The 27,708-nt window shown below is 31.3% G+C and overlaps 3 protein-coding genes and 1 long non-coding RNA gene across 4 annotated transcripts; 2 read left to right on the top strand and 2 right to left on the bottom strand.

Annotated features, from left to right (window-relative positions):
* Positions 1-2,710: 2,710 nt before the first annotated feature.
* On the bottom strand, positions 2,711-5,649 carry QQT2 (P-loop containing nucleoside triphosphate hydrolases superfamily protein). The gene is made up of 6 exons (XM_016325819.3): positions 5,409-5,649; positions 5,133-5,265; positions 4,797-5,023; positions 4,237-4,527; positions 3,315-3,520; positions 2,711-3,188 (listed from the first exon to the last, which is right to left on the bottom strand). Exons 1-6 carry the CDS (start codon positions 5,442-5,444, stop codon positions 2,891-2,893), a joined length of 1,191 nt encoding a protein of 396 aa, XP_016181305.1. The 5' UTR covers positions 5,445-5,649; the 3' UTR covers positions 2,711-2,890.
* Positions 5,650-10,308: 4,659 nt separating this feature from the next.
* LOC107624336 (uncharacterized) lies at positions 10,309-14,060 on the top strand. The gene is made up of 9 exons (XM_016326838.3): positions 10,309-10,850; positions 10,996-11,193; positions 11,284-11,379; positions 11,483-11,609; positions 11,692-12,871; positions 12,973-13,138; positions 13,222-13,386; positions 13,476-13,628; positions 13,725-14,060. The coding sequence occupies exons 1-9, from the start codon at positions 10,794-10,796 to the stop codon at positions 13,908-13,910; spliced, it is 2,328 nt and encodes a 775-aa protein (XP_016182324.1). The 5' UTR covers positions 10,309-10,793; the 3' UTR covers positions 13,911-14,060.
* A 2,108-nt stretch (positions 14,061-16,168) lies between these two features.
* LOC107622677 (uncharacterized) lies at positions 16,169-17,661 on the top strand. The gene is made up of 2 exons (XR_001616250.3): positions 16,169-16,432; positions 17,137-17,661. It is a non-coding gene; the product is annotated as an uncharacterized LOC107622677 (long non-coding RNA).
* A 1,964-nt stretch (positions 17,662-19,625) lies between these two features.
* LOC107622676 (polyphenol oxidase, chloroplastic) lies at positions 19,626-21,786 on the bottom strand. The gene has a single exon (XM_016324660.3). It carries the CDS (start codon positions 21,700-21,702, stop codon positions 19,885-19,887), a length of 1,818 nt encoding a protein of 605 aa, XP_016180146.1. The 5' UTR covers positions 21,703-21,786; the 3' UTR covers positions 19,626-19,884.
* Positions 21,787-27,708: the final 5,922 nt, after the last annotated feature.

Here is a 27,708-nt window from a genome sequence, read left to right as displayed (position 1 = left end):
TTTTAATGTTACTGTTGTGATTAAAGTTATCTATTTTGATATTAGTATTGAAATTTACTGATATTATGAATTGTTATTTTTATTGTGTCAAATTAAGATACTATTGTAGTAGTATTAACTAATTTTATGTTCTTAAAATATTGAAGATATGTATTTTAAATTTGTTAAATTTTTTATTATTTTATATTTTTTATTTACGTAAGACCAATTTTACCAGTTCAACCAATAATTTATCGGTTGAAACGATAAACTAGTAGTCTAACCGATTTGATTATCGATTCAGTTTTTACAACTATGCATAAAATATTTTCAAATGTTATGGTACTTTTGTGAGTAATAAAGCTTCAAATTAGTTTTTACCCCCCCCCCCAAAAAAAATATCTATATATTATAATATATTTACTAAGTGCTGTGTTTGTAACAATAAATATTTAAAGGCCAACGAGTTATAACTTAAATGGCATAGTCTCTTTATACTCATCTAAAAGTTAAAAATCGTGGATTCGAGTCTCCCTCCTAACTTAAAAAAAAAAAAAACAATAAATACTTAAAGTCCAAGGTATGTGATAGAGACTAGTTTATTCTTGCCAAATGGAAACTACTGTAACTGAGAACTATCATAAAGTGTTGCTCAATACTCATCATCAATATCAATTAATAAATTGAGCTTTTTTGCATGTGTTTGTATTGGCTAGATTTATTTTAGATCTAACTAAAGTCAAGTTGACTCATTTATAATTTATTGGAGTAAAACATCTTCAGTAAATAATAATAGTTAAATTTAATTTGCTTTTACTAAGTAAAGATCAACTACTAGCTAGATTTTAAATCTAACTAAAGTGAAGTTGACTCACATAATTTATTGGAGTAAAACATTTTCAATGAATAATAATTAGATTTAATTTGATTTTACTAAGTAAAGATCAAATACTACATGGACCAAATCAAATCATAATAATAAATGTTTGCTTGTACACCACTACACCTTAGCTAAATGCTCTCTTTATTATTTATTTAAATTTGGAATGAAAATTCTAATTTGTTTGTCAATAATATTTTAAATTTGTCTTTAATAATTTTTTTGATTTTTTTTCTTATGACAAATTGTCGAATTAATCTTTTATTTTTTAATAAAAAATATAATATAGTTAAGGGGTTAAAAATCTAAATTTTGAAAGATAAGAGACTAGTTTGTTTTTTTTATTTTATAAGGAACTTATTTATCTAATATTCTAAAATATTTAGATCAATTTTTCAAAAAAAAATTAGAATATAATTTATCTGAAATACAAATTATTAAAAATAATCTGGATTATTATTATTATTATAAAAGAACGTTTAAAATGTGGTTTACATCAATTACATACCTCTGTTTTTTTTTTCCTTTAAAAAAAAATGGTTCCTCTAATTTACCAAGTTCCCCAGTTTGGAAAGAGTCATAACAAAGAGAAGGTTCGATCTACTTAAACCATTCTATTTGCACCAAATTAGAATGTATGAGCTAGCCATTTTATTCGTTGGTAGCTATCAGAATATATTTGTCAAAAAGATTGAGTTCAATTATATTACGGATCGGACTCAGTCCATTACAATTAAAATATAATATTTTACCTATAAACAATTATTTGTAATAATAAGAAGGAATTTTCTAACAAATCTCATATATGCTTGATTGATTAACTATAGATTACAACCGATCTAACTAATAATAAAGCACTTTTCTAATCCATATCATATCCTTTTTTTCCCTCTCACATGAATGAACATATAGAGCCTAAAATTTGTAGAATCCAACCTTTGTGGTGGTATTTTAGTAGTATATTAAAATTAAGAGAAGGTCGCTGTAAAAAAAAAAAAAAAACACATTGAAAACTAACTTAGCTAACATTCGTCAATATTAGAGTTTAAATTTATAATTTAGAATTTGAAATTAAAAATTTATGATTTAAAATTTAAAATTTAAGATAAACAAAATAATTTTTAAAAAATTAACTGATATTAAAAAAATACCTAATATTATTTAGAACCAAAAGAATTTGAGATGGGATAAGAGATAAAAATTAAAAAATAAACATATTATTTTATTTGAAATGATAAGGCTAAAATTGATTTAGACAGATACTAATTTGATCTGTGTAACAAGAAAATAAAAGAATAACAAAAATTAAAATAATTTATAAAATAAGAATAAATAAGAACACACTTATTCAAAACAACTGTTAGAGATATAATCGTTTATGTCCCTTCCTATCAGCTTAAACTTTTGAAAAAATAATTTCATGACATGGTATTAAAATTCTATGTCAGAAAGATCTAGAATTCAATCTATAAAAATAACATAAAAAAAAAAAAAGAAGTACTAGAGATATAACTATTTATGTTATCCCTCCTATTAGCTTAAACTTTTGGAAGAATAAACTTTTGAAAGAAATGATTTCATGACAAACGAAATACATCCCTGTAAAAACAACCTAAAACAATTGAGCAACTTAAGCTATGTACCTATTTGGTTTGTTACAATTGATTCTTTTTTAAAATTCCAAGGAAAAAAATTAAACCCTTGCAATTGTAGGGTTAGTGACCAAATTGAGAAACATGTTCTACAACAGAAATTGGTATCATATTTAAACAACGAAAGAAAATTGTACAAAAGCAACGATATTATGAAGTGCAACCAAATAAGAGAACAAGAACCTAGTTTAGCAATCACAGCAGTATATAAGAAACAAAATAGTTGATTAATTAGTGATCAAACTCTAAAGGTAGCATCCATGTATCAAATGGAAGTCAAGGTCCTATACAAAGGTAGCATCCATGTATCAAATGGAAGTCAAGGTCCTATACAAAGGTAGAGTTCCAGAGAAATAGAGCTTGGTTGATAAAATTTGCATTAGAAAGCAAACCTATCAACTTCCTCATCTTCATCCTCATCTATAGCATCTCCCTCTTCACTATATATCCCCAAATCATCATCATCATCATCATCCATTTTATCATCCTCTTCAACCTCATCCTCCTCTTCTATTATGCTTTTGCTTTTACTTGCTTCTTTGTCTTTCAAACCAGTGCTCAAGACTACGTTTTGTCCCCCAGTTTTCTCCATGTCCCTCCTCAGTTTATCCATGTTTTCCCTCCTTCGCTCTGCCTCTAATCGCTGCTTCTCTTCGCGTCTTTTATCAAGATCAGCCCTAACCAAAGATTAAAAAGTTAATCCGTCAACCAGTACAAACAAATTGCAGTGGCAGCAATGCAAAATTAATAGTGATACAACGATATAAGATAACTAATAAAGTTCGGTCAAGTTTAGACTATACTTATAGCTTTCCATGTATTCCTCGGCACTAGTTTCAACAGCCTTGAAGAAGTCTTCAACACCTGCACCAGAAATTGCAGAAACTCCAACTGATCTCAAATTCTTGTAGAATTCATCTAGCGCAAGAGAAAGGCTCTGAGTCAAGCTTGATGTGTACGAGTGATCTGAACTTACTGCTGCTTGGAACGCCTCGAAATCATCCATCCACTAAATATAACAAATTCAAGTAAAGGTACGACCAAGCAAATTAGCAAGCTATAAAAACAAGACAAAACAGCAAGATCAACAGAAAGGGAAAAGAGTAATCTATATGAGAGTATGAGACCAACAATGAAGAACAGAGGGGCACATTTTGCAGTATCATTTTATTTTTGTGTGCATAAACAAAAAGAAAGATGCAAAGGAAGGAACCATAAACCCACACTTAAAACAAAGTAATTTAATTTCTTTATACAATAAATACTCCAACATAAAAAGGGCTAATGAATATTTTCTCCATCAATAATTAAATTTCACTCCTATCTGATTGAAATTACAAGTGTCTCAACTCCATCAAGCATAAGTGTCTAATGCCTCTTGATTAGTGTTATACATGCAAGGCAGTCTAGACATACAATACAAGGAAGATCAAAATAAACATCCTAAAGTGATAATTCAGACGAGTAACAATTTTGTCCACCTCCCAATTTAAGGGAAAATAATTCAATCAACTTGAACATCATCTTTGATTGAGGGTGGTACATGTTTTCAAAAAAAATAAAATAAAAACTTGAACATCATCTTTTGTGATTTTTGAATATGTTCTAGTGGTATCCACAACATCATTATAGATCCAGCTCAATGTCATTATGTCTCCATCTTTATACTTTAGATGCAAATCAGTAAACAAAACAATAATAAGATTCTTCAGGAATAAAGAATACCTCCAAGGCAAACTCATGCTGAGCTACATCAACCTTGTTGAAAGCCAAGATAAGAGGTAACCTGGTCTTGTAGAGGATACTACAAGCATAAAGCATGTTGCTCATGAAAGTGGTGGGATTTTCTGAACGAGGTGTATCAACAACATAGGTGACTACAGTGGGAAATGTGGAGGCAAATGCTTCTGTAATAATAGCACCAGAAGCAGACCAGGTGAATATCTCGATCTGCCCAGGCGTATCCACAAGAACATAGTCAAGTTGATCTGCTCGCCTCTCAATAACAGAGACTACCTGTAAACAACAAGCAAAAACATTTCATAAACTGCATTTAAGCACCATAGCTAGGAGCAAAACCAGCATAGTAAGATGAAAAGCACTCAAGAAAATGTACCCCAACCAAAAGTAAAAAAGAAAAAAAGAAGCAAGGAACCTACATTACTAAAATTATTATTTATCAGCGAACAGGATAGTATGAAGGACACTTAATTCAAAAGGGAGTAAATAGGGTAATAAGTAATATTGAAACCAAAATGTTTCATGAACCAATAAGCAATTATTACCTCGTCAAACTTGGTAGCAAACAAGTTAAGGGAAGTCAAAATTCCACCATTAGGGCCAAGGTTGAACTGCTTCATGACTTCTTTGTACTTAACAGTATCTCTAATATCAATGTTTGCAGCAAAAGGCAGGGTCATAACAGCTGGGTCGAGATTGACCACATAACCCCGAATATTCGACATTTGTGTGTGGCAAACCAACCTATGAAGAAATGTTGTTTTCCCAGTACCTAAGCACAAATTTAGTTTTAATTCTCAGTCATTGTTCAGTTCTTCTAACACCATTTTCTGTTACTTTAGCACAAGAGAGCAATTAAGCAAGAACCATTAAATATTTACCTGCCATTCCTACAACTATGATAATGACCGGTTTTCTTCTGAAGTTAGGTGATCCATTCCCAGATGATGATGATCCTTCAATATGCAATTTGTTCATATTCTCTGTGAGCTGCTCCTTCTCTTTGTCTTCTGCCTTCAAAATCAAACCAACAAAAAAAAGCATAAAGAATCTAACGATGCAATTTTTCAAAGTTAAAAACACCTAACTAACGTGGAAATGACAAAAACAAAATTAAGGAACGGCAGAGTGAAGAGAGTGATGCTTGGAGTGATTACTTGAACTGCCGAAGAATCGGTGGAATCCATATGCATAGGGGCTGAGTGAGGAGGCGCGGCTGGAGGAGGAGGTGAGGTCGGCGAATTGCGACTGGGGGATTCAGAGTTAGAGCTGAGTCACGGATTGAGAGAAGGGGGAAATGTATTAAGGGTTTAGGGTTTGTCCGTAAGGAACTACTTTTTTTTTTTTTTTTTTCCTATTCCTAATTTGTTGAGAAAATGATAAGGACTAAGGAGGTCCTTGAGCTTTGATCGGTACATATTTAAATGGGTGAGAATTTAAAAAATATATTTAAATTTTTGATATAATCACTTAGGTTTTGCAGACTTAATAAAAAAATTTAAACGTGATTTCTGTTGTATTAGTTGATACGAATGTATATGTAAAAACATTTTTAAAATGAGATAAATTAGATTTAGGAATCGATGTGTTCAGATTTTAGAAAAGTCAAAGAATATATTTTTAAATTTTTATAGACTTAAATATTTACATATAAAAAAATCAAGAATTAATTTATTATTTTCTCTAATTTTTTTTATTGACTAACTATTAGAAGATTATAAATTATTTTTAATATTTTTTAATTATTAATTTTAGAGGAACATAATAGTATAAGTGTATATAAATTTGGCTTTTTTATTGAAATAAATAAACAAAAAACATTATTTCCCTAAATACACACCCCTAAAAATTGTTACCTAAATGCGCACCACCATGTCTCGGCCACCACCCACGAAATGCATACAAAGCTGACAGGGGAAGCATTGACCATCATTTCAATCCTGCCAACCGCAAAATGGAAAACTGCACATCAGATAATTTAATTTTAAAGTTGCGAGCTGTCGTGATAAATATATGGGATAACTTATAAATACTCATTAACTGCTCAATTATTCCCCACTACTAGTGTATGACCCGCGCATACGCGCGAGCTGCTTTATAATGAAGATCATACCTCCCTGGTCATGAACTTCCTGGTATTATAATTCTTAATGCTATACTGTCAAAATTAGTTGGTTCAATAATTACAACTCACAGGTTTGACAACCGAGATAAGGCTTTCGCTTATTAGTTTCCATCTTCACACAGCTAGGCACAAACATATAAACTGAAATACACATAACTGCATTAACTACCTATCTTTGATATGTAAACTTCTTTCATACTACTCTTTATGTATCTGGCAAGGGTAGTCGGTCAATCCAAGCAAGCCTCAGCAATGCAACCGATAGCAATGCTGTGGCGCTCAAGTATATTTTCTGAATGCTCTTATTCAGTTCCTGAATCATGTCTTACACAATTTTTTAATGGAGAATTTAAGGCAAATTCAATCTTTAAGGAGAATTAGCCTCTGTTAATATTGAATCTCAGCAAAAATCAGTTCATAAGTATGAAACTAATAATGATAGGCCATTCAGAAATTGAAAATAAGACATCATTGAATAATATATTACCAGAAAAAAAGATCCACGTCCATGCCATGACACCAACATATGCCTGAAAATATAAAATATTGAAAACAAAAAAATCCTGAACATCAACATATAATTTTTCAATATAGACCAATTCGTGGGTGCCCTCCCTTAAATGGTCATTTCTTGGGTGCCTCTCACATAATGGCACTATGGACCAATTCGTGGGCGTCTGGCTTGAGGTGAAGGCTAAACCCATTTCGTGGTTGGTGGCTTAGAGATGGTGTTGCGCATTTAGGTAACAATTTTCAGGAGTGCACATTTAGGGAATTAATGTTTTTTGTTTTTTTTTTTCAATAAAAAAGCCTATAAATTTTGAGAAATTTTTTTGTGCTTATAATTTTTGTGTTTAAATTGTCTAAAAGTAGAGATAAAAAAAATGTGTTCCACTCTTTTATTTTTAAATTCTATGACTAAAATTTAGACATCATATGATGTACCATAAATTTTTACTCTTTTTTTTTGTTATTTGTGATTTTGTATTTTAAATTTTTTTATTTTTAGTGATACTCTAAATTTATTTGTAAAATTTTTTATATTGGACAAATAAGTATATAATAAAAAAATCATAAATTAATTCATAGTTTTTAAATACCAGAGAAATTAATTTTTAATAAAATTAAAGAATAAATTCATCCTTAATATTTTTAAAAACTAAAAAAGTATATTATTTTATTACAAATTAAAAAATAAATTGTTCTTTAATTATTAATAATTGATTTAGTGACTAACATTTTTTCAATTTAGGATATATGATAGTTGCTAGATCGGTTGCTAATTTATAATTTTTTTAAAAACTACTTTTTTAATGACTTATTTAACTAATAATTTTCAGTCTAATTTTATGTTGATCACTAAATTAATTGCTAATAGTAAAAATAATGCTCAACATTAATTAAAAATAAAAAATTCTAAGTGATCAATATTATTGTCTTGCTTTGAAATCAATACTAATCAGTATTAGTTTAGATTGATTTTTTTTAATTAAAAAATATTTTGAAAAAATAAAATATTCTTATTCAATTTTAATTCTATTTAAATATACTTTTAAAAAAATTATTTTTATTAAAAAAATTATATTCATTTAGCCAACTATATGTACTTTAAAAAAATAAAAAAATATTTTCAATATTTAAAAAATTTTCAATAACCTATGTAAATATAAAATAATTATTTTATTTAAATAATCAATTTTTTTTTAAAGTCAATCCTAACCGAATAGTTTATCCCTCCAATATTTTTAAGCTAGTAATATTGGTTCACTAGCATTCAGTATTAAAACAAAATATTGTACTAACTTCTTTGGTATTATCTGTTGGGTTATTCACATAAATGATCTATGCTCCCTTATAAGAGGGAAAAGATATTTATAAATTTCATTTTGTGGACATTCCACATAAAATAGGATAAAGAAATTGTAAAATGGGAAATAGATCCATTGTGAAGTCAAATTTCTCATTCCTGACTCAAGCAAAGCAAGTAAAAATATCATCTGTATTCTTAAATAGATTCTTAATATTGGGCATTAATCAATCAAAATCAGGGGAAAATACATTTAAAATTATGATCATATTCCTTTCCAACCTAAAATTGATCCTACTCCACCATTACAAACAAAGGGAAAAATCTTTTATGTTGACAGTTTTCTCTGCTTGGCATGGATTCCAAGGCTGTTCTGGATTATGCTTTACAGTTTATAATGAAAGTCTAATGTTTTTTCAAAATGCATATTGCCTAAGAGCTTGTAATATTTTGAGATATAGTTCCTACATTCGAAAACTTTTGTAATGAACTCTCTGCCCTGCAGGTCCTTTTATGAATTTCAAGTTTTCTTCATTACTTATAAGTTAATTAAGAAACTGCACTTATTATGTTATCTATGAATCAATGTGGAATGTGGATGCAGCTCTTGTTGGGTTCAGGAGGACAAGTACATTATTCTTTTCATTGGGATCATCATTCATGATACATTATTGTTGTTAAGAAATTAACTAATTTAATTGATAATGACAAACATTATTTTATTGGATTAAATATGATTAGTGTTGTAGGTCAAAGAAATAATGATGCAGTAGCCCAATAGGATAAAAAATTAAACCAGTAACTAAGTGGACTCTAAAACATAAAACCCAAAGTAATTGAGCAAAGAAATCATTTGGGCTGAATAGAAAGAAACCAACTCAAATCCGAGTTGCTCATCCAAGCTGATCCCTCCAAGTCAATAGACTCGAAAGCCAATGTTCACTTTTTCTTTCAGTCAGATTCAGAGAAAGGAAAAAGATAGCTTCGTTCCTTGCTTATTTCATCAAAGAAGAAAGATAGAGAAATATTAAGCTAAAAAGCAGAGGTCTAATCACTCAAATCAAACTATTTCAAGATAAGTCATAAGCTAAAGGTGATTTATTTCTATTTGCATGCAATTTATTCTCTTCACTTCTTCTCCAACTCTGCTACTCCAATTTTAGATAAATAGAAAAAATGATTTCTGATAATCACTGCTGTGAATCAAAGGCCAAAATTATTTTTTGGGGACAAAGTTGTAGTTTAAGTGATAAAAGGTTGAGTGATACACTTGATTGAAAAGCCTATATTGATTTTAGATTTCTTTTGGTTGTTTCAAATGTCTTGTGTCTTGTACTTGTGAGGTACCTCTTTTTAAGTTGGGTTAGCACTTAGAGTAAAGAGTTATGTATTAGCATAACCAAGTCAAGTTAAGATAGAACTTGAGAGGGAAAGGATTGTGTCAATCCTGAGAAATTGGTGCATGCATGTAATACTTTAACTATAGTGAAAATTTCACCAATGTTGTGGTAGAGACTAGATGTAGGTTGCATTGCACAAGGCGATTGAACCAGGATACATGCTGGTGTCATTCTTTTTCTATTTCTCCAAATTCTGTTTTCTGATATTTATGAGACAAAACTGAATTGTCTCATAAAATTTCCGCTGCACAATTTAAACAGAATCTAAGTAAAAGTTTGCAAGTAAAGACTAAATCCATTAAAATAAAAAAAGGACATAGATTCAACTCCCTTTCTTTAAGCGTTCTACATCCTTTAATTATTTCATTCAGCATTGGTTCAGACCATTTGCACAAATTAATGGCCATCAAATACAAATGATACATAATATAGCACAATTTTATAGTTATATAAAACTCATTTTTTCGCTCTTCATACAAAGGGTAGTTTCTTACAAGTTTGGACAGAAATATTAGCTAAATATAGAAATTAAAGATATATTATTTCGTTATTTTTAGGCATAAGCCTCTCACAGAATATCATTAATTTGTTACAACACCCTCTAACTCTTGTCGTTATTCTGTTTTGGGTTCATTTATTTTATTTTCTTGTAATAATTCTCAAATAATGAAAATTAAAACTTTGTGATTTTCTTATTCAAGTGTAACTGAAAACTGCATCTTGTTGTGTTTATCAGAAGTAGCTAGCTTCTTCACCCACTATTTCACTGGCTGATAGCATTAAACTAATTACGCCTTAAACAACTTAAACAAATTAAATCAAATCTTTTTTTTTATAAAACCTTTACCTCTCTCACTTTCATTCCTTGGCTCTTCTCTTTTTGAGAAAGTTCCATTAGAACTACAATACAACATTTAATTGTTGTGTCCCACCAATTATTAGGTCTAACATCCCTAATATATGGCTTGCATGTCTCCTTGAATTTTCAGAAACAAAGAGTTGAAGGCTTCTGTTATATTAAAATCATTATTCTATAGAACCATTTCTTGTTTAAAAAACTAATTTTTTGCAGGGTTTTCATCTCTTCAAGATGAACATGTCAACATGCTTATACGTGTTCCCTTAATTAGTTGTGCTTGGCACATCATCATAAATTATATTCATATTTTTAGTCTTCGCTTTTCAATCATTATAAGCAATTTAAGATCGTATGGCATCTAGCAGATTATGCGGTTTTCCTTTGCTCAATAGAAGAAGAACTTATGATGTAAGTTTCTGAATTCTGACCCTTCATTTTTTTCCATGATTTAATCATATAGTTTTTTTTTGTGTATAATAATAAACAATGCATGATGTACTATATAGAAAAGTGTGTATAGAATTCAGTATTTTAACGATATCTGTATGTGCAGCCTATGAAGGGGACTAATAGTTCTCCAAAGAAGCAATTTTCAAAATCATTGAATGAAGGGAAGAAGGGAGAGTCAATGGAGTGGTCATTTGTGAGTGCAGATCAATTGATGCTAATGATTCAGGTCCATAAGAAGATCTTGGTCTTCAGGGACATCATTGACCTAGCTCCATTGAACACATCTATCTCCTTACGTGAGGTATTTTGTCATGCCCTCTTTGTGTTTGATTAAAATACAGCATTCTTTTTCCATTTTGTTCTTACAATATTCATCTGCTTCATTTTGCAGATGGTTATTACAACCCTGGGTGATCTGCATGGGCTCTATCCGGGGATCATATTGCAAAATAAGGTTTCGAGGATTAAGGATAAGTCTACTGATCAGGTTCAAACATCCCTTTGAACATCAATTTTTGTTCTTAATTGTGATTCATTAAATCTTAGTCTCCCTGAATATGAATGTAACCAAAGTTATTTTTTCCCCCCAGGCTCTAGCCTACTTTTGTGAGGTTTTGAAGTCTATTGGAGAGTCATGGATAATGAATAGTGACTGCATTAACAACATCAATTGTGTGTTTCCTTCTTGCAAGGATAGGAGCAATATGCTGCAACTTGGTATGTAGGTTCTGTGAAGGGATTGAAAAACTTGAATTTTGGCAGAATTTGAATGGAGTACTTGTTTTAAATGTTTTTTCAGGGGAAACTTTGTTGGCCACACTTGATTGTATGATCAAGATTGCAAATGACAAGTTTGATATCATGGAAGAAGATTATCATAAGAACGAATTTGGGACGTTCGGAAAATCTACACCTACATATGGCTCCCCTTCCTTTCATGGTAGCAGCTTCTTGGGCAGCTCTTCTCCGGACACGCCTAGAGGTGTTCTTCCAGAACCCATGAAATACCCTGCCAGAACCGGAGAGAACAGTCCAAAATCTTCTGGTACCTCACCGCTTAGGACTCTCAGAATTCAGTCTTTGGGAAAGCTGAATCCAATTGATTTGAAGCGCTTGTCTTTCCATATGTCACCACCCCACAAGGCAACTCAAAACAAGAAGATTAATGAGGAACCAGACAGAGAAATGGAAGTGGATCACAAAGATGGAAAAGCTGAAAAGGATGACACACCAGAGGATCTAGTTTTTGGTATGGAGACAACAGAGAAATCAGAGATAACAAATGGAGATCATAAAGAATGTGATGAAGCTCAAGCAATGCAAGAAGAAAAAGAGGAAAAGTCACAATCTCCCAAACCATTGGAAACAACAGCTATGCTGATGGAGGAAGCACCAAAGCTTGCATCATCATCAAATTCATCTCCATTATCGCCAGTAGTACCAGCAACAAATGTTATGCAGCCAAATAAGGCAATGCTGGCTCCGCCACCACCACCACCACCTCCACCTGCACCATCATCAGCCAAATTGCAAAAAAGTTTTGTATCACTTAATATGCCACCACCACCTTCTCCACCACCAGTGCCTCTGAGCTCAAGCTTGAGTTCAGTATCATCACCTCCACCACCACCTCCCCCAATCATGTCCTTGAAAGCGGGATCAGCTCCACCACCTCCACCACCCATGTCCTTGAAATCCGGATCAGCTCCAGCACCTCCACCACCACTGCCACGTGGAAATGGGGGTGCTGCATTGCCACCACCTCCACCTGGTCCAGGTAGATGCTTGCGGCCCAAGGCAACTACAAAATTGAAGAGATCAACACAATTGGGCACCCTTTATCGAACTCTGAAGGGAAAAGTGGAAGGGTCAAGCCTCAAAGGCAAGTCGGGTGGCGGGAGAAGCAGCTCAAATGGAGCAGCATCAAGCTCCGGAGGAAAACAAAGTATGGCTGATGCTCTAGCAGAGATGACAAAAAGGTATATAAGCTGCTTAAACTGCATAATCTGCTAAATGCCTTAGAATAATTCAAACTAAGTGCCTTATCATTTTGTTTCTTTGTTTCTCCATGTATGTTTAGATCATCTTACTTCCAACAAATAGAAGAAGATGTTCAAAAATATGCAAAACAGATCCAGGAACTGAGGTCTGCTATTACCAATTACAAGACTAAAGATATGACAGATTTGATTAAGTTCCACCAAGATGTTGAGTCTGTTCTTGAGAAGCTAACTGATGAATCACAGGTAGAGAAACTTCCATGTCCATTTGAATTACACAAACATGATGATACCATAATAATATTAATACTAGGTATTGCTGAGTGTAGGTCCTATCAAGGTTTGAAGGTTTCCCCTCAAAGAAGTTAGAAGCTATGAGAATGGCAGCAGCACTCTATAATAAGCTGAATTCAATTCTTAACGAGCTTCAAAATTGGAAGATAGTGAGTCCTGTGAATCAGCTCCTTGAAAAGACCGAACGTTATTTCGATAAGGTAGATCACTCATAACCTTATGAATTATGTACTCAATACTTCCTTTATTTTTCTGCAAGCACTTTCTAACCTACACGAGGAACACACAGATCAAAACAGAGTTGGAAGCTTTGGAGCGAACCAAAGATGAAGAATCCAAGAAATTCAAGGGCCATAACATTGAATTCGACTTCCACATTCTTATAAAAATCAAAGAAGCAATGGTGGACGTCTCCTCTAATTGCATGGAGTTAGCACTAAAGGTTAGAAAACATTCATATTACTATTTGATCAAACCAATTATAGATCAAAGAGTTAACACATGATAATTTAATTTGCATTTGCATTAAATAATGTAGGAGAGGCGCAGTGATGCTGCTAAGAATAATAGTGATGGGAAAAGAAAAGATTATGCAAAGTTGCTATGGAGAGCTTTCCAATTTGCATTCAAGGTTTATACATTTGCAGGTGGAATTGATGATCGTGCTGACAAGCTCACAAAGGAACTTGCTAGGGAAATAGAGAGTGATCCAAACCAACCGTGATCCTGCACACAAAATAAACTGATATATACTGTATACTATATACTAAACTATATATGCATGTAGTTGGAGACTTGAACTTAATGAGACTATATACTATATATCTGACTTTATGCATATCCATTTTAACTTCAAATCCGTTTGTATTGTAAACGATTGTTGGAGGTTTGGAGTTTTTTTTTGGATAGGATGCAACCTTGCTTAAATTTAAGTGTTGAAAATTAGTTGCTAGTAGAGGTTGGATGCTTCAAGCTACACTTGCAGCTTCATAACTTTATTCTCAACAAAGGACACATTCAGCAGAGAAATTTTTTTGACTTTCTGAAGCCTTGCCTTATTTTGATTATAATTTATTTATTTGCTTTGACTTTCTGAAGTTAAAAAATTAAAGGACATATAGGTCCTGTCTACTTCCTCCACCTCCTCCATTTTCAGTTCTTCATATTTTCTAGAACATTCTTCATGTTCTTCTTCAAATCTTCATTGACGATTAAACAATTAATACATATCAGATTAGGAACTAAAACTATTCCAAGCATCAGGTTTTGAAAAAAAAAATAATTAAAAATCAAAATATCACCAATTAATTTCAAGTGGCAACACTACAGGCTTTATGGGTGATATACTCACTGGACCCAATTATATACATTTACTTCAATTCATTCAACGTCAGTGTAGTTGTTTGATCTTTAATTTAACTCCGCTGCACCTATGTAGTCTTCAATGGATTGTAGCAGCTGAGCATATATACCTAAGAACAAGAAGGTTCTGGGAAATATGAACTGGAAATGTTGTTATGTAAGGTAGCATTTGGTGGAGAAACAGATTTGGAAAGTTTGAGACTGAGAGACAGAGACTAAGAGATATAGATTGAAATAAATCAAATAAATCTCAGTATTTTGTTTGATGCAAAGTGGAAGACAGAAATTGAAACAATAATGAAACTCTAATTTAATTTGCATAAAAGGTAAAATTGGAATTAATTAATTGAAATGAGGGTATTTTAAGTATAAAATGTTATTAAAATTTCAGTCTCTATATCTAAAAATTTTAGTCCCATGTGTCCCTACTTTTTTAAGGTATTAAAATACTAAAATTTTGGGAACAAAGACAGAAAATTTAGTACCAATCTCTGAATCAACAAACATGATACTGAATCTCAGTCTCTCAGTTTCTATCTCAGTACTTCAAAACTAGGGGTGTTTATGGCCTGGCCCAACCCGAAGACTTGGCCCGGTCCGGAACTTTTTATGGGCTAATTTGGTGGGATTCACCGGGTTTAGGACCGGGTAAGGCTCTTAAAAATAGACCCGGTCATTATTTCAGGTTGGGTCCAGACCATATCTTGGGTCACCCGAACTCGACCCGGCGGCTCGGTCATCATACACAATTAATATTTTGTGTGATTAGTGATGAATGATGGCTATTCTTATGTGGAATTTAAGTATTGTAAACCTTAATATTTTGTGTTATTAATTATTATAAGACTATAAGTTAATATTTTATATTTAAAATGTACAAGACTTTAGACTAATGCATAATATTGTGTTATTTGTACTGATATAAATATTTGGTGTTATTAGACAATATTAGTATTGATTATGGCTATACTTTAATTTTAGGAAAATGTTGGTTCTTGTTATGTTTTTCTAAGTGAATTTAATCATGTCAAATAATGGTTGGAGTCTTGAAAATTTGGATATTTTCACATACTAGCTTACAAGAAGGTAATGTTGACGCCTTAACGGTCCGATTTTCACCCAGTTTTTACCCGATATAATTGTGGCCCGAAAGTGTATAAGTTTTATCGAGTGTAGAATCGGGTTCGGGTCTAACAAATTGATCCGGTATATATTTCGGGTCATATCTAAATCACATCAAACTCAATTTCACCCCACTCAAAACAAACTTTACCTAAGAGGAGGTGGAGGGAGTGGATAGGGACTTATATGTCCTTTAATTTTTTTTTAGCTTCCTTCCACGTATATACTGTAACGTCCTGCGTTTGAAAGAGTTGAGAGATGGTTGTATTTTTAATTTGTTAGAAACACGTTTGTCTTTGCCCATTAGGGACTTATTCGTCATTTTTTCTTAAAATAAAAGTACTATCATTGTTGTTGTAGTAAAGTTAGTAGTACCATTTGTACTCCTCTTTTCTCGGGCTAGGGGCAGTGCAGTACTATTGTATTGCAATTGTACTACTACTAAAATAGACAGAACTTTATTGAGTCTATAAATATTGATATCACTAAGAAGCTTTCATGATTCAATTCATTCATGACATTATAATATACGACTATTTTTCTTGGTCAGGCAAAATTCTCCTATCTTTGAGGACACGGCGAATCCTCTATTCTCTCTTCTGCACTGCCGCCTCGTAAATCACTACTGTGATGTTAGTGTTTTTTATTGGGCCTAGGCCCAGTGGTGTGTAGCAAAGCAGAATAGAGGGTCCCCATGTTCTCATAGTTGGACTGAGTTTTACAATAATATCAACGGGCTTAAGGAGTGGAGCCACTTTAACGGTAAGAGTTTTTTATTTACTTTTCGACAAGAACCTTTTTCTGTTGCACGAGTGAGTATATACTATACAGTGTGTGTGTGTGATGTTGTAATATTTACGCTTTGGGATTGTTCAATTTATTAAAAAATAAACAAGAACCATTTTCTTTGTTTTCGGTTTATGGGAAAATTAGAACAAGTGTTGGATATAATTTTACGAGTAATGCTATTTATACATCTAAATTGATGGAAAATGTAAAATAAGCAAAAGTAGAGAAACATGGTCTAATGAAAATGGTTATAGTTAAGTATTTGAAAATAAAATATCAATTTTGGTAAATGGAAGGGTCGACACCTATGATGCACGGATACGGGACACGACACGACATGGGACACACACATCGACACGTAAATTTTAAAATATGATAAGACACGGGACACACATACATATAAAATATAAATTTTTTTTAGATAAATTGTAATGATATTTTGATATTTTATTGATATTAAAATATAAATTAATTTTTTTAATTATTTTTAATGTCTTATTTTAATTATATCTAAATATTTAAAATATTTTTTGTTTTAATAAGTAATAACATATATTATATCTAAATTTATTTCAAGAATATATATTAAGAATAAGACTAGATACGTTGACACGTGAAGGTATTTAGGTGTGTCCAAACGTGTCCGAAGAATAATTTTTTATTTTTTATTAAGATAGGATTGGACACTTCAAACATGCGTGACGAATAAGTGTCGAGGAGTGTCGTGTTCGAAATGTGTTCGATAAGCTCCTCACAAATTGCGATTCTAAATGGAATATCTACTGAGGGATATATAAGAGCATGTATGTTTATTTGAAGAGAAGGACATCAAGTTACATACGCCATTGAGAATCACATGCATCATGCATGGGACTTCACCGAAAACAAGCACTACTGTATATATATAAAGACATAATAGGTGTCTATATTTCAGATATAATATTCATATGAATATATTTTTGGAATATTTTTATACGAGTGTTAATGTCTTTTCTAACACCCTTCGCTTTGTAAAAATTCTTGTCAACAGCAAATTAAATAAATGACAAGGATTAGGTGAAATGCTTCTATACTTACTCTGATTTATATATACTACAAAGTTCACCATTTTTATATTCTACAAATTACAAAATAGCTGAGGAGACGGTGCACATGCATGTATGCCACTTTCAAGCAATAACAATTAGTTATTGGTTTCTTAAGTGTTGGGCCATTCCAAGAATAGTAGGTATATAGGATTATTAAACAAAGGAAAATCCCTGCTTGGATGAGACTTCCGCAGTCTTTAATTACTAATTAATTTATAATAAGCAGTTATATATAGACTTTGTTAATATGCAGAGTGACACGTTTGCATTTATCAATAATAGAAAAACCAGAGTCCCAGACTCCCAGCAATTGTAATTTATTTTGACTAAAAATATTATCTGTATATTAAAATTAATTATTATATATTTATATATAAATATATATATTATTTAATTATTTTTAATATGTATTTTATATTTTAATATATATTTTATATTAATAATTAATTTTAATATATATTTAATAGAATTGATTTTGGCTAATATTTTTAATTAATAATTCAATATCTTTAGTGAGTTTAGTCTAATACTATTACATTTAGCAACACTTTTAATTATTGTAACCGCATATAAAAACCAATAAATTCTACTCATTTTCTAACTAACATTCCTTGACAATTTTACTCATTGTTATAGATAACAGTAAGCAACTATTAAGACTATTAATTAAATGTGCCATAAATTTTTTTAACAGTATGTATATATATATATATATATATATATATATATATATATATCAAATTAGTTCACATTCAAGTATTTTTTTATCGAAGTTCATTCAAATAGGTCCAACACCAACAAAAACCACTTTCATTCTTCTTCTCACACTCGCTTCTCCTCCTCTTCGTCTTTCTTCTTCTTCTTCTTTCAAATTCGCACAGGTTCTTCTCCTCCTCCTCCTCCTTCTAAATTTACACGCGCAGGTTTTTCTTCTTTTCTTCTTCTTCTCCTCCTCTTTCTTCTCTTCCTCCTCCTTCTGCTTCTTTATCGTCATCACTAATAACACTAACATTTTGCAAACGATTTTATTAGTTCAGATTTTTTCTGCTGTCTTCAATAAATAATTTCAGTTTATTTCTTAATTTATTTCGATTCATTTGTGTGTTAATTTCGATTCACTTGATGCTAGTGATAAGTATTGACCAAATTTTTTATTCACAAGTGAACTAAAATTAACACACAAACGAACTGAAATTAATTCACAAATGAACCAAAATAAACTAAAAAATAAACTGAAATTATTTAATGATGGCACCAGAGAAAATCAGAACCAATAAAGATGTTAGCAAAATGTTGGTGTTGTTCGTGATGACGATAACGAAAGAGGCGGAGAAGAAGAAGAATCTGCGTGCGCGAAAAAATTAAAGAAAAATAAAATTGAATCATGAACAAAAACACATCCAAATCCATCAAGTAATTTTGCAGCATTATGTGTTTCTTCTTCTTTATTTGATTAGATGAAAAAGGTAAGAAAAGAAGAACATGATGAGGAATTTGAGAAATTTTTTCTTCTTGTTTTTTCTATTTTGTTTGATTTTTCTTCTCTTTTTCTTTGTTTTATTCCTCTCAAGATAGTGAAACAAAAAGAATTATAACAGAATAATTCACTGATAAATGAATCGAAATTATATTAAGAAATTAACTGAAATTATATTTATAATGAACTGAAATTACTTAACGATCTCAATTCATTCTAATTATAATTTTAATTTATTTTTGAATATAATTAATTTTGGTTCACTTCTATTTTATACAATACAAAATTTTTTTCCTTACCTTCTACTGCTTCTTCACCAGGGAGAGAAGGAGAAAAAGAAAAAAAATACAGCAGCAACAGCAACAAAAAAATGACGATAAGGAGAAAACACGTGAAGAAAAAGGAATGCGAAAAAGAAGGAGGAGAATGCAGAGGAGGAGGAACGCGAAAGCAAAAGAAGCGCGGAGGTCGGGGGAGAAGAAGCGTGAGAAAAGAACTTGGATGCTAAAATTGTTTGAACGTAGAGAATATCTCTATATATATTTATATATAAATATATAATAATTTATTTATTGATATAGATATATAATAAGAGGAATGCTAGGGGCAGTAATTTTGGTGTTTTATAACCATCAATAATATTTTTAATGGTGTGAGATTACATCTAATGATGGAAAATCACTCACTTTTATTTTGATAGTTAAGTGTTGACCAGAAAACACAAAAGTTGCTGGCTCCCTAGACTTTTTCATATAATAATTTATTCAATGACTAAATTTTAGTATGATTTTTTAAGTTTTCTTTTTTAATTATAATAGTACACCTGGAATCTGTTTCATTATTCAGTAGTGTATATCCATTCAGTTGAGGAGCTGAATGTTGATACCTCCAATGGTGACTTGCCCTTTCCCAATCTTGGGAACCAAAGTAACCGCAACATGCTCATCATCTTCAGCATCAAGCTCCTCCAACAACTCCGTTATCCCAACCCTCCACTGCGTCTTCATCTTCCCCTTCTTATGCTTATGCTTATGTGGCACACTCACAAAACTCCCCGCAAACTCCGTCTTCGTGGGCCCACTCTCCACCTCATCATCTTCATCATTCACATACACATCGAACTTCACCGCCATATCCCTCTCAAACGAAATCCCTTCCACCACCAACACCTCCTCCTCTTCCTCCTTCTCCCTCTTACTCCTCCCCTTCTTCGGCCTCTTCACCAAAACCCTCACGCTCGAATCCAAAACCAAAGGAAACTTCGCTCCTTCTTCCGCAGCATGTGCTACACCACCAAGATGAAGCCCCTTTTTAATGGCGTTCTTAACCCTAACTCTACGCGGTGTAGGCTTAGTGTTCAACCATGGAACTTCAACTTCTTGGTAGACATATCCAAGCTTCTTGGTGTCAATACAATCCTTCACCTTCACGCGAACAAGATTCTTGTTCTCATCGTAGAACAAAAACCCGCTCTCTAACCAATCCACATCATTGAACTCGCTCCTCTTTCCGCCAAGCGTTTTCCATATCGACCACATTCTATCCACGTTAGAATGGTGAGAGAAGAAGATAGGGTCTCTCGCAGCTGAATAGAAGTTCCCCATGTCTTCGCCATTAGGCTGCGTGTTATCACCTGTCCAGATATGGACAGGACCATGGGGAATATTCTCCACAACTCCGGCTCCGGGGTCGCTCTCGTCCCCGGCGCGGTAAGGGCTTCCGAAGAACAGAGTGGCAGTCTTGGAATTCGAGACCATTTGCCTGTACATAGTCTTGAGGTTGGCATCTATAGTCTCTTTATCAGGAAGGTTATCTTCAGTGCCATTGAAATCAAGGTCAACGAGCTTTGGAGGTTGGTGATTCTTGTTTCGAAGGGAGTCATAGAGCGTTGACTTAGGGTCAACGAAGATGGAAGGCATTGGCATGCCCTTAGGGGAATCCCAGTTCCAAAAGGGAATGGCGAAGTTGGGATCTAAGTCTTTGATGAGGCTGGCTAGGATTCGTTCGTAGAAGTAAAGGTACCATCGATGGAAGGGAAAGAAGAGCCATGAATTGTGGATTTGGAGATCAAGATCAGGGAACCCTACTTGGTGATACGCACCATCGCAATAAGCACAGTGGATATTGGCTTGTTGAGTGAAGCTTCTTGGATCGGTTGGGTCAAGGGCTTTCATTCTCCGAAGGGCTTCTTTGTAATTTCGGATGTAGGTGGCATCGGCCAAGTGTGCAGCGGGTCTCACTTTGACTTTCTGGTTTAATGGGAAAGTGAAGTCAATGATTTTTGAGGAAACTGGAGGGCAGCAATTCACTGGTTTGGCACCTGAGGGTAGGTCCGGTGGACCACATTGGGTTAGATTTGGAGGTGAAATTGGTGCAGCTAGAGACACCAATGGCTCATTGGTTAGGGTTTTTGCTACCCCATAAAGCCCTCCTAAGCCAACCAGGATGTTTCTTCTATCAACCTTATTATTATAATTATTATTATTGTTGTTGTTGTCACCATTATTATGTTTGGCTTTGCATGATGATGAGTAGAATATTCTAGAAGCATGGTATTGGCTTGGTTTTCCTACTTTTGGGGCCTTATTGTTATTGAGATTGGGGCTTTTGAATAAGGGACAGAAAGAAGAAGAGAAGGTGGAATGGGAAAGGGTTGGAAGAGGGTTTAGAGAAGCCATGTTATGTATGTGTGCTTAGAGTTTGTGGATTTCCACCCATTTTATAACCATGTTTAGGGGTGTCGTGCACATATATCTAAACCACGTGCATGGTTAATTATAATATATAAAAATATTAAATAATGTGAATAATGAATATGTTGGATGTTCAATTTAATAGATATGCAGATGATTATGTTAATTATATTATTTTTAATTGAATAGTTATTTTTTTTATTCGATTTACTCATGCACAGTTAACAATGACTGGATGTTCAATTCATTAGGTGTGCAAATAATTATCTTAATATTAAGGTTTATGAGGTAATTCGAGAGTGGAATATTTTTTTATTTTATTGAGTCAATTCTAAAATCTATTGTTCACATTGTTTATCCTAAATTTAATTAATGACATAAGTAATTATTATGGGTTATGCTAGGTAACCAATAATTTTTTTAAACAATATGAACAACCACCAATCAAATAAAAACACACTACACTTCTAAATTACCCACCTAAATCTTAATATTAGAATAATCATTCGCACACATAGTAAAATGAACATCTCATCTATCCATTGTTTATATTATTTAGTATTTTCATTGTTTACCTATACTTTTTCATCTAATAATAACCAAATTTAAGACCGATTGTTCATATTATTCAAAAAAGTTATTAGTTATCTAACATAATTCTTTAAAATTTTAAAAATTGACTCAATTGGCCGCATGCTAATTGCATATCTATACTATTTCTTCTATTAATTATTACCACTTGTGATTTATCTAGGTTAGGAGAAATGGAGGATAGTGGAGCATATATCCATAATAAACTACTTGACCATTATTATAATACCTTGGACTCAAACTCTTATTATATATATGCATGTATTTCCCTACTTTGATTTCAATATTTTTCTATTCTTTTCTGTAATGTTGAAAAAGTAAACCAAGGGTTTTTCAGATTAATTACTTTATCAGTCATAATATGCTGATGATTTTGCTTTAGATATGCCAAATTTCTAAATTTGCATTTGTGTTAACATTAGCTAATATCGTTAGAACTAACTCATCAAGTGTGTGTATATGTGGTGGAGAGGATATAAATAATTGTAGGTGGACATTGAAGTTAGGAATACTGCATTGCTTTCGAAATAAAATATATAAATGTTACCTAACGGTTAAGGTGTCCTGTAGTTTCAAATTTTAATTTGATATAGTTTTAAGCCACTAAGATTGGATCAATAATTATTGTGACTGCTTTCTTCCTTCTTTTAAATCTTAGTTATGAGATAGATGCTTTCGATCAGTTCCTTTTTTAAATAGTAGTGTTTGAATGTTTAATACATATAGGGATGGCAATTCATATCCTAGTCGCAGGTATCTAATTCAGTCCAATCCATTTGAGTAAGATAGGCTATTCGACCCGCTGCAGATAAGGTAGGGTACGGTCCGGTTATGCCTGCGGATAGAATAGAGTACAGGTTTAGCGTGTACCCTATCATACCCTACCCGCACTTCATATATAACACATATTTTATAAAAATTAGGTATATAGTGAAAGAAGTGAGAGTTAAACTCACAACCTCTCTTATGTAATGACTTACAATAAATGAACAACCACTAAAATTAGTTAGTTAATTTAGTAATTTAGAGCATTAGTTTTTTATTTTTTATGTTGTTGATATGTATAAAATTCGAAATGATTGAATTTTATATTTAATTTGAAAAAATTTGATATTTTTGCGGATAGGGTTAGGGTTGAGAGATTCTCAACCTGCGAGTAAGGTAGGGTAAAATTTTAATAAAATTTTCAATCCGCGGATAGGGTCCAAACCCTACCCTACACTACCATACCCATTGCCAACCCTAAATACATGGCTCTTTCGAAATTAGTTGATGTTTTCAGTCTAGCAACAACTTTTAAAAAGGAATCTCATTAGTAAACCTACAATATGATCCGATCCATTTACTTTCCTTTTGTTTTATTTTAATTTCCATTTGCTTTTTATAAACCTTACCATTCGGCATTATCTTTCTTTCTAAACGTGGAGTTCTGACTTTGTCTTATAAACCATTTTCTATAACGTGTTTGGTAGAGCCTTGGAGGGATATATAATAACATTTGAATGGTTATCGTACGTAACATTACAATATATATATTCGTTTTCAACTTATTTGAAGAAAATGAAAGAAATAACTTAAAAATAAAAAATATTTGGTAAACAATAAAAATCAACCCAAATTAATTTAAAGTTGTCTTATTTTACATTCATTAACTGTCTATAAAATAAATGTATAATATTAATTTAAAAATATAATTTTAAATGTTATATACATAAAAATATAGATGTTAAATTAAATAAAATAATTTTAAATTATTATCTCCCTAGTATTACTCTTTAAAAATTAGGTTGATATTGAGTCGGTTGTATTTTTGTATTATATATTGAACTAAAATAAAAAAAATGTTAAAGAATCGACAAAATTTATTATTTTTATTAATAATTAATTATTAATATTTAAAAATATAGATTAAATATATTATTAAATTAATAGACTAAAAAAATTAAATTAATAATTAAAATATTAATAAAAAAAATATTAAATTTTGTTGACTTTTAAACTTTTTTCAAACAAAATAAGAATGAATAAAAATTGTTACAAAACCTAGCTAGTCACTCAGAAATTGTTAGTATAAGATATAGTTATATACATATCCCATATCTCAGATACAATAACGTACAGTTGTTTAAAATTGATTAGTTATTATCGTCACCTATATCCTAGTTGCCTGAAGTAGTTAAATTTATTTTTCTTAATTAATCCATAATCTACAGCGATGCACATACATCACATTGTAACTGTCATCCACGACTAAGCATTATACATTCAAGCCGAAAGTATGTTTTTTTAATTAAACAACGACTTAGTCTGTGTTTTATTATTATGTGAGTGGAGTTTAAAAAATTATCAGAATTTATTATTTTTAAGCAATGCTAGGGAATCAAAAGGGTATTAGCCAAAAATCAGCCAAATACCTTTGGGTGAGTTCAAAATCTCTACGAGTTAATATATATAGATGTTTCTTCTGCTAAGTATCAGAATGTTTCTTTTTCATACTAAATGGATGTTCTTTTATATATTTTTCGAATTTTTTTGTATTACAAATGTGAATGTCTCTATTTTTTTTAAAATTTCATATTTTTTTTTAATTTTATAGATATTTAATTATTTTTGCTAAAATATAATTGGATGTTTCTTTTGTTAAGTATTAGAATGTTTTTTTTCCATATTAAATGAATGTTTTTTTTATAATTAAGATTGCTATTACATTTAATCCACCATGCACACTAACACTAGAGCCCTCCAATGGTCTATCTTCATGCACTGCCATTTAACAAAAAAGCACTTTTCCTTTTCTGTTTTCTTAGTTTGGCATGTAATCTTCTCTCTCGTTGACGAAGGAAAAGAATGATTTGAGACGAAGAAGAGCACGATGATGATGCTACTATTGCAGTGCCTCCTAAAACGGTAGGGCATGATAATAACATAGCAAAGGAGAGCAGCTCGTGAAGGCTGAGTTCGGAGACTCTCACTAGCTCCTTCTTCTTGCTCACGCGCTTCGAAGACGGTCAACGACGAAGATGGCGGAACGGGAACCAAGGCGCGTGAATCCGCTTCGGGCGTTGCCTCAGTCGGTGACGAGATGGCGTCGCGGAGAGCATGGAAGTCGCCAGCGCTTCCAGCAGTATTGCTGAGAGAGAGAAGCATGTGTGTGTGATTGTTGGAGGTGGGTAGGATAATGTGAGAGAGAAGAAGAAGATTTTTATAGGTTTTAATTAGGTTTACTTAATCAATTTTAAATTTTTAAAATTTTGAATTTAAAAAATTTAAAATTAATAATTAATATAAATTAATGTGGTTTTGTTTAGTTTTTGGCCGGTAACCTTTTGGTTCTATATATTTTTTCTTTTTAATTATTAATTAATTATTAATATTTAAAATATAAAATAAAATATATTATTAAATTATTAAAATAAAAAATTAAATTAATAATTAAATAATAATAAAAAAATAAATTTTAATATTTTCTAATATTTTTTATTTAATAATATATATCTTGTTCAACATATTTGTTGCCGTAACTCGTTTTTTTTTTTTTTAATAAAAAGCTAGGGATAAGGGATTTCGTATAGCTAAGTAAATGTTGCGATTGCGTCAAGAACCAAAAGGTTGAAAACAAAACGTGAAAAGGATTTATTAATTAAGAGAAATGATAGAAAATTAAGGATTTTTCTCTTTTTCCTTCGTTATGATTATTATTGGAGAGTCTTAGGTAAACAATGATCATCTTAAACAACATGAACAACTATTAATTAAATAAAAATATACCACACCTCTAAATTAACCATCTAAATCTTAATATTAAAATAACTATCTATACATACACCTAATAAAATAAATATCCGATATATATATTATTCACATCGTTTAAAATTTTCATTATCTACCTCTACTTTTCCTTATTATTATCACCTCTTTTTCTTCTATTTCCTTTCCTTTCTTTTTTTATTATTATCATCTTTCTTTTTCTTTCTTTTTTTAATATCAACCTCCTTTTTTTTCTTCCAAAAAAAATTGCAGTCTTTTTATTTTTTTACGCAATTCTTCTTTAATGTCGTTATTTTCTTCTTTTTCTTTTCCAAAAAAAATAAGAAAAAACTGCAATATCTTATTCTTTTTGTCATGTTAAAGAAATTTTGATATTAAAATTAATTAAAAAAATTTTATATCATAATTAAAAAATTTTGGTATTATTTTTTTTATAATTTTTTCGAATTAAAAAACTTCTCCTCATTTTTTTTTTATAATTTTTTTATTTCACACTTTTATAATTCTTATTATTTTATTCTTTAAAAAGAATAAAAATAAAAAATAAAAATTTTAAAAATAAAAAAAAAAAGAGATTATGCAACATTTATTTTATTTTTTATTTATTTTTTTGACAATAAACACAAAGATTTTTTTTAAAAGTACATAATTTTATAAATAAAAATATAGAATTATGAACAAATAAAGAAGAAAAGAAACTGCAGCGTCAAATTCAAAACTTTAAAAACTTTAGAAATTTTTGTATCAATATTAAAAAGGTTTTATGCCACGATTAAAAAATTGTCAGTGCTATTTTTCACGTAAAAAAATGTGTGATTTTAGGCGCATAATGTTTATGAGCAATTTTTGATAAATTTAAATTAATTTAATTAGACTTAATTGATAAAAATCCTTAAATTTGTAATAAAACTCTATAAATTCCACTATAGTTATGAATATAATATTTAATTTTTAATATATATATAACATTAGTACGAAACCTTTTTTAAATATTTTTTTTATTATTTTTAAAACTCAAATTGAAAAACTCTTAATTAAATTATAAGTTATTTATTATCTCAACAAATTAAATAATTATTTTGATGATTTAACCAAGCTTCGGATTCAAATTGAGTATGAAAAAATGTATTGTTTTTTTTTTTTTAATTTTAAGTTATTTTTAAAAAATATATGAATACTTATATCTAATATAATTTCTTCAAATTGTATCAGCTTACTATGCAAAAGTATATTTAACGAACCAAGTTGTGTCCAACGAATTGTGAATGAACAATGTGGAATAAAGGTTCTGAAAATCAGACCGGACCGGCCGGTTCGATCAGTTTAATCACGAACCGGTGATACAAGTGGTCCGGTCCTCTTCTAATAACCGTTAGGAAAAAATTGGGAGAAAACCAGTGAACTGGCTGAAAACCGGCCGGTTGGACTGGACCGGTGACCGGCCGATTTTTCTAAAACAGTGAAACGACGCCGTTTTTAGTTGAAAAAAAAAAAAAAGAACCCGACCCGGTTACCACTCGAGAACTCCCTTTCTTCCCCCATTCACTCATCTCACTTCTCAGTCTCACTCGAGAACCCTAGCATTCCCAAATCCCAGCCCAGTAGCCACCGCCGTCGCCGGGGTCCAGGTCG

This window comes from Arachis ipaensis, chromosome B10 (assembly GCF_059453495.1).
Source record: "Arachis ipaensis isolate K30076 ecotype BB chromosome B10, ASM5945349v1, whole genome shotgun sequence".
In the NCBI taxonomy this organism is placed as follows: Eukaryota; Viridiplantae; Streptophyta; class Magnoliopsida; order Fabales; family Fabaceae; genus Arachis; species Arachis ipaensis.
This window is presented reverse-complemented; position numbering and strand designations above follow the sequence as displayed.

Bases quoted from the DNA above. Each gene is read 5' to 3' on its own strand.
- QQT2 (XM_016325819.3), bottom strand. From the start codon at position 5,444: ATGCATATGGATTCCACCGATTCTTCGGCAGTTCAA. The intron at 5,024-5,132 runs GTAAATATTTAA...ATTTGTGCTTAG, and splicing joins CATAGTTGTAGGAATGGCAG to GTACTGGGAAAACAACATTT. The intron at 3,521-4,236 runs GTATTCTTTATT...TGTTATATTTAG, and splicing joins AGCATGAGTTTGCCTTGGAG to TGGATGGATGATTTCGAGGC.
- LOC107624336 (XM_016326838.3), top strand. From the start codon at position 10,794: ATGGCATCTAGCAGATTATGCGGTTTTCCTTTGCTCAATAGAAGAAGA. The intron at 10,851-10,995 runs GTAAGTTTCTGA...CTGTATGTGCAG, and splicing joins ATAGAAGAAGAACTTATGAT to CCTATGAAGGGGACTAATAG. The intron at 11,610-11,691 runs GTATGTAGGTTC...ATGTTTTTTCAG, and splicing joins GAGCAATATGCTGCAACTTG to GGGAAACTTTGTTGGCCACA.
- LOC107622676 (XM_016324660.3), bottom strand. From the start codon at position 21,702: ATGGCTTCTCTAAACCCTCTTCCAACCCTTTCCCATTCCACCTTCTCT.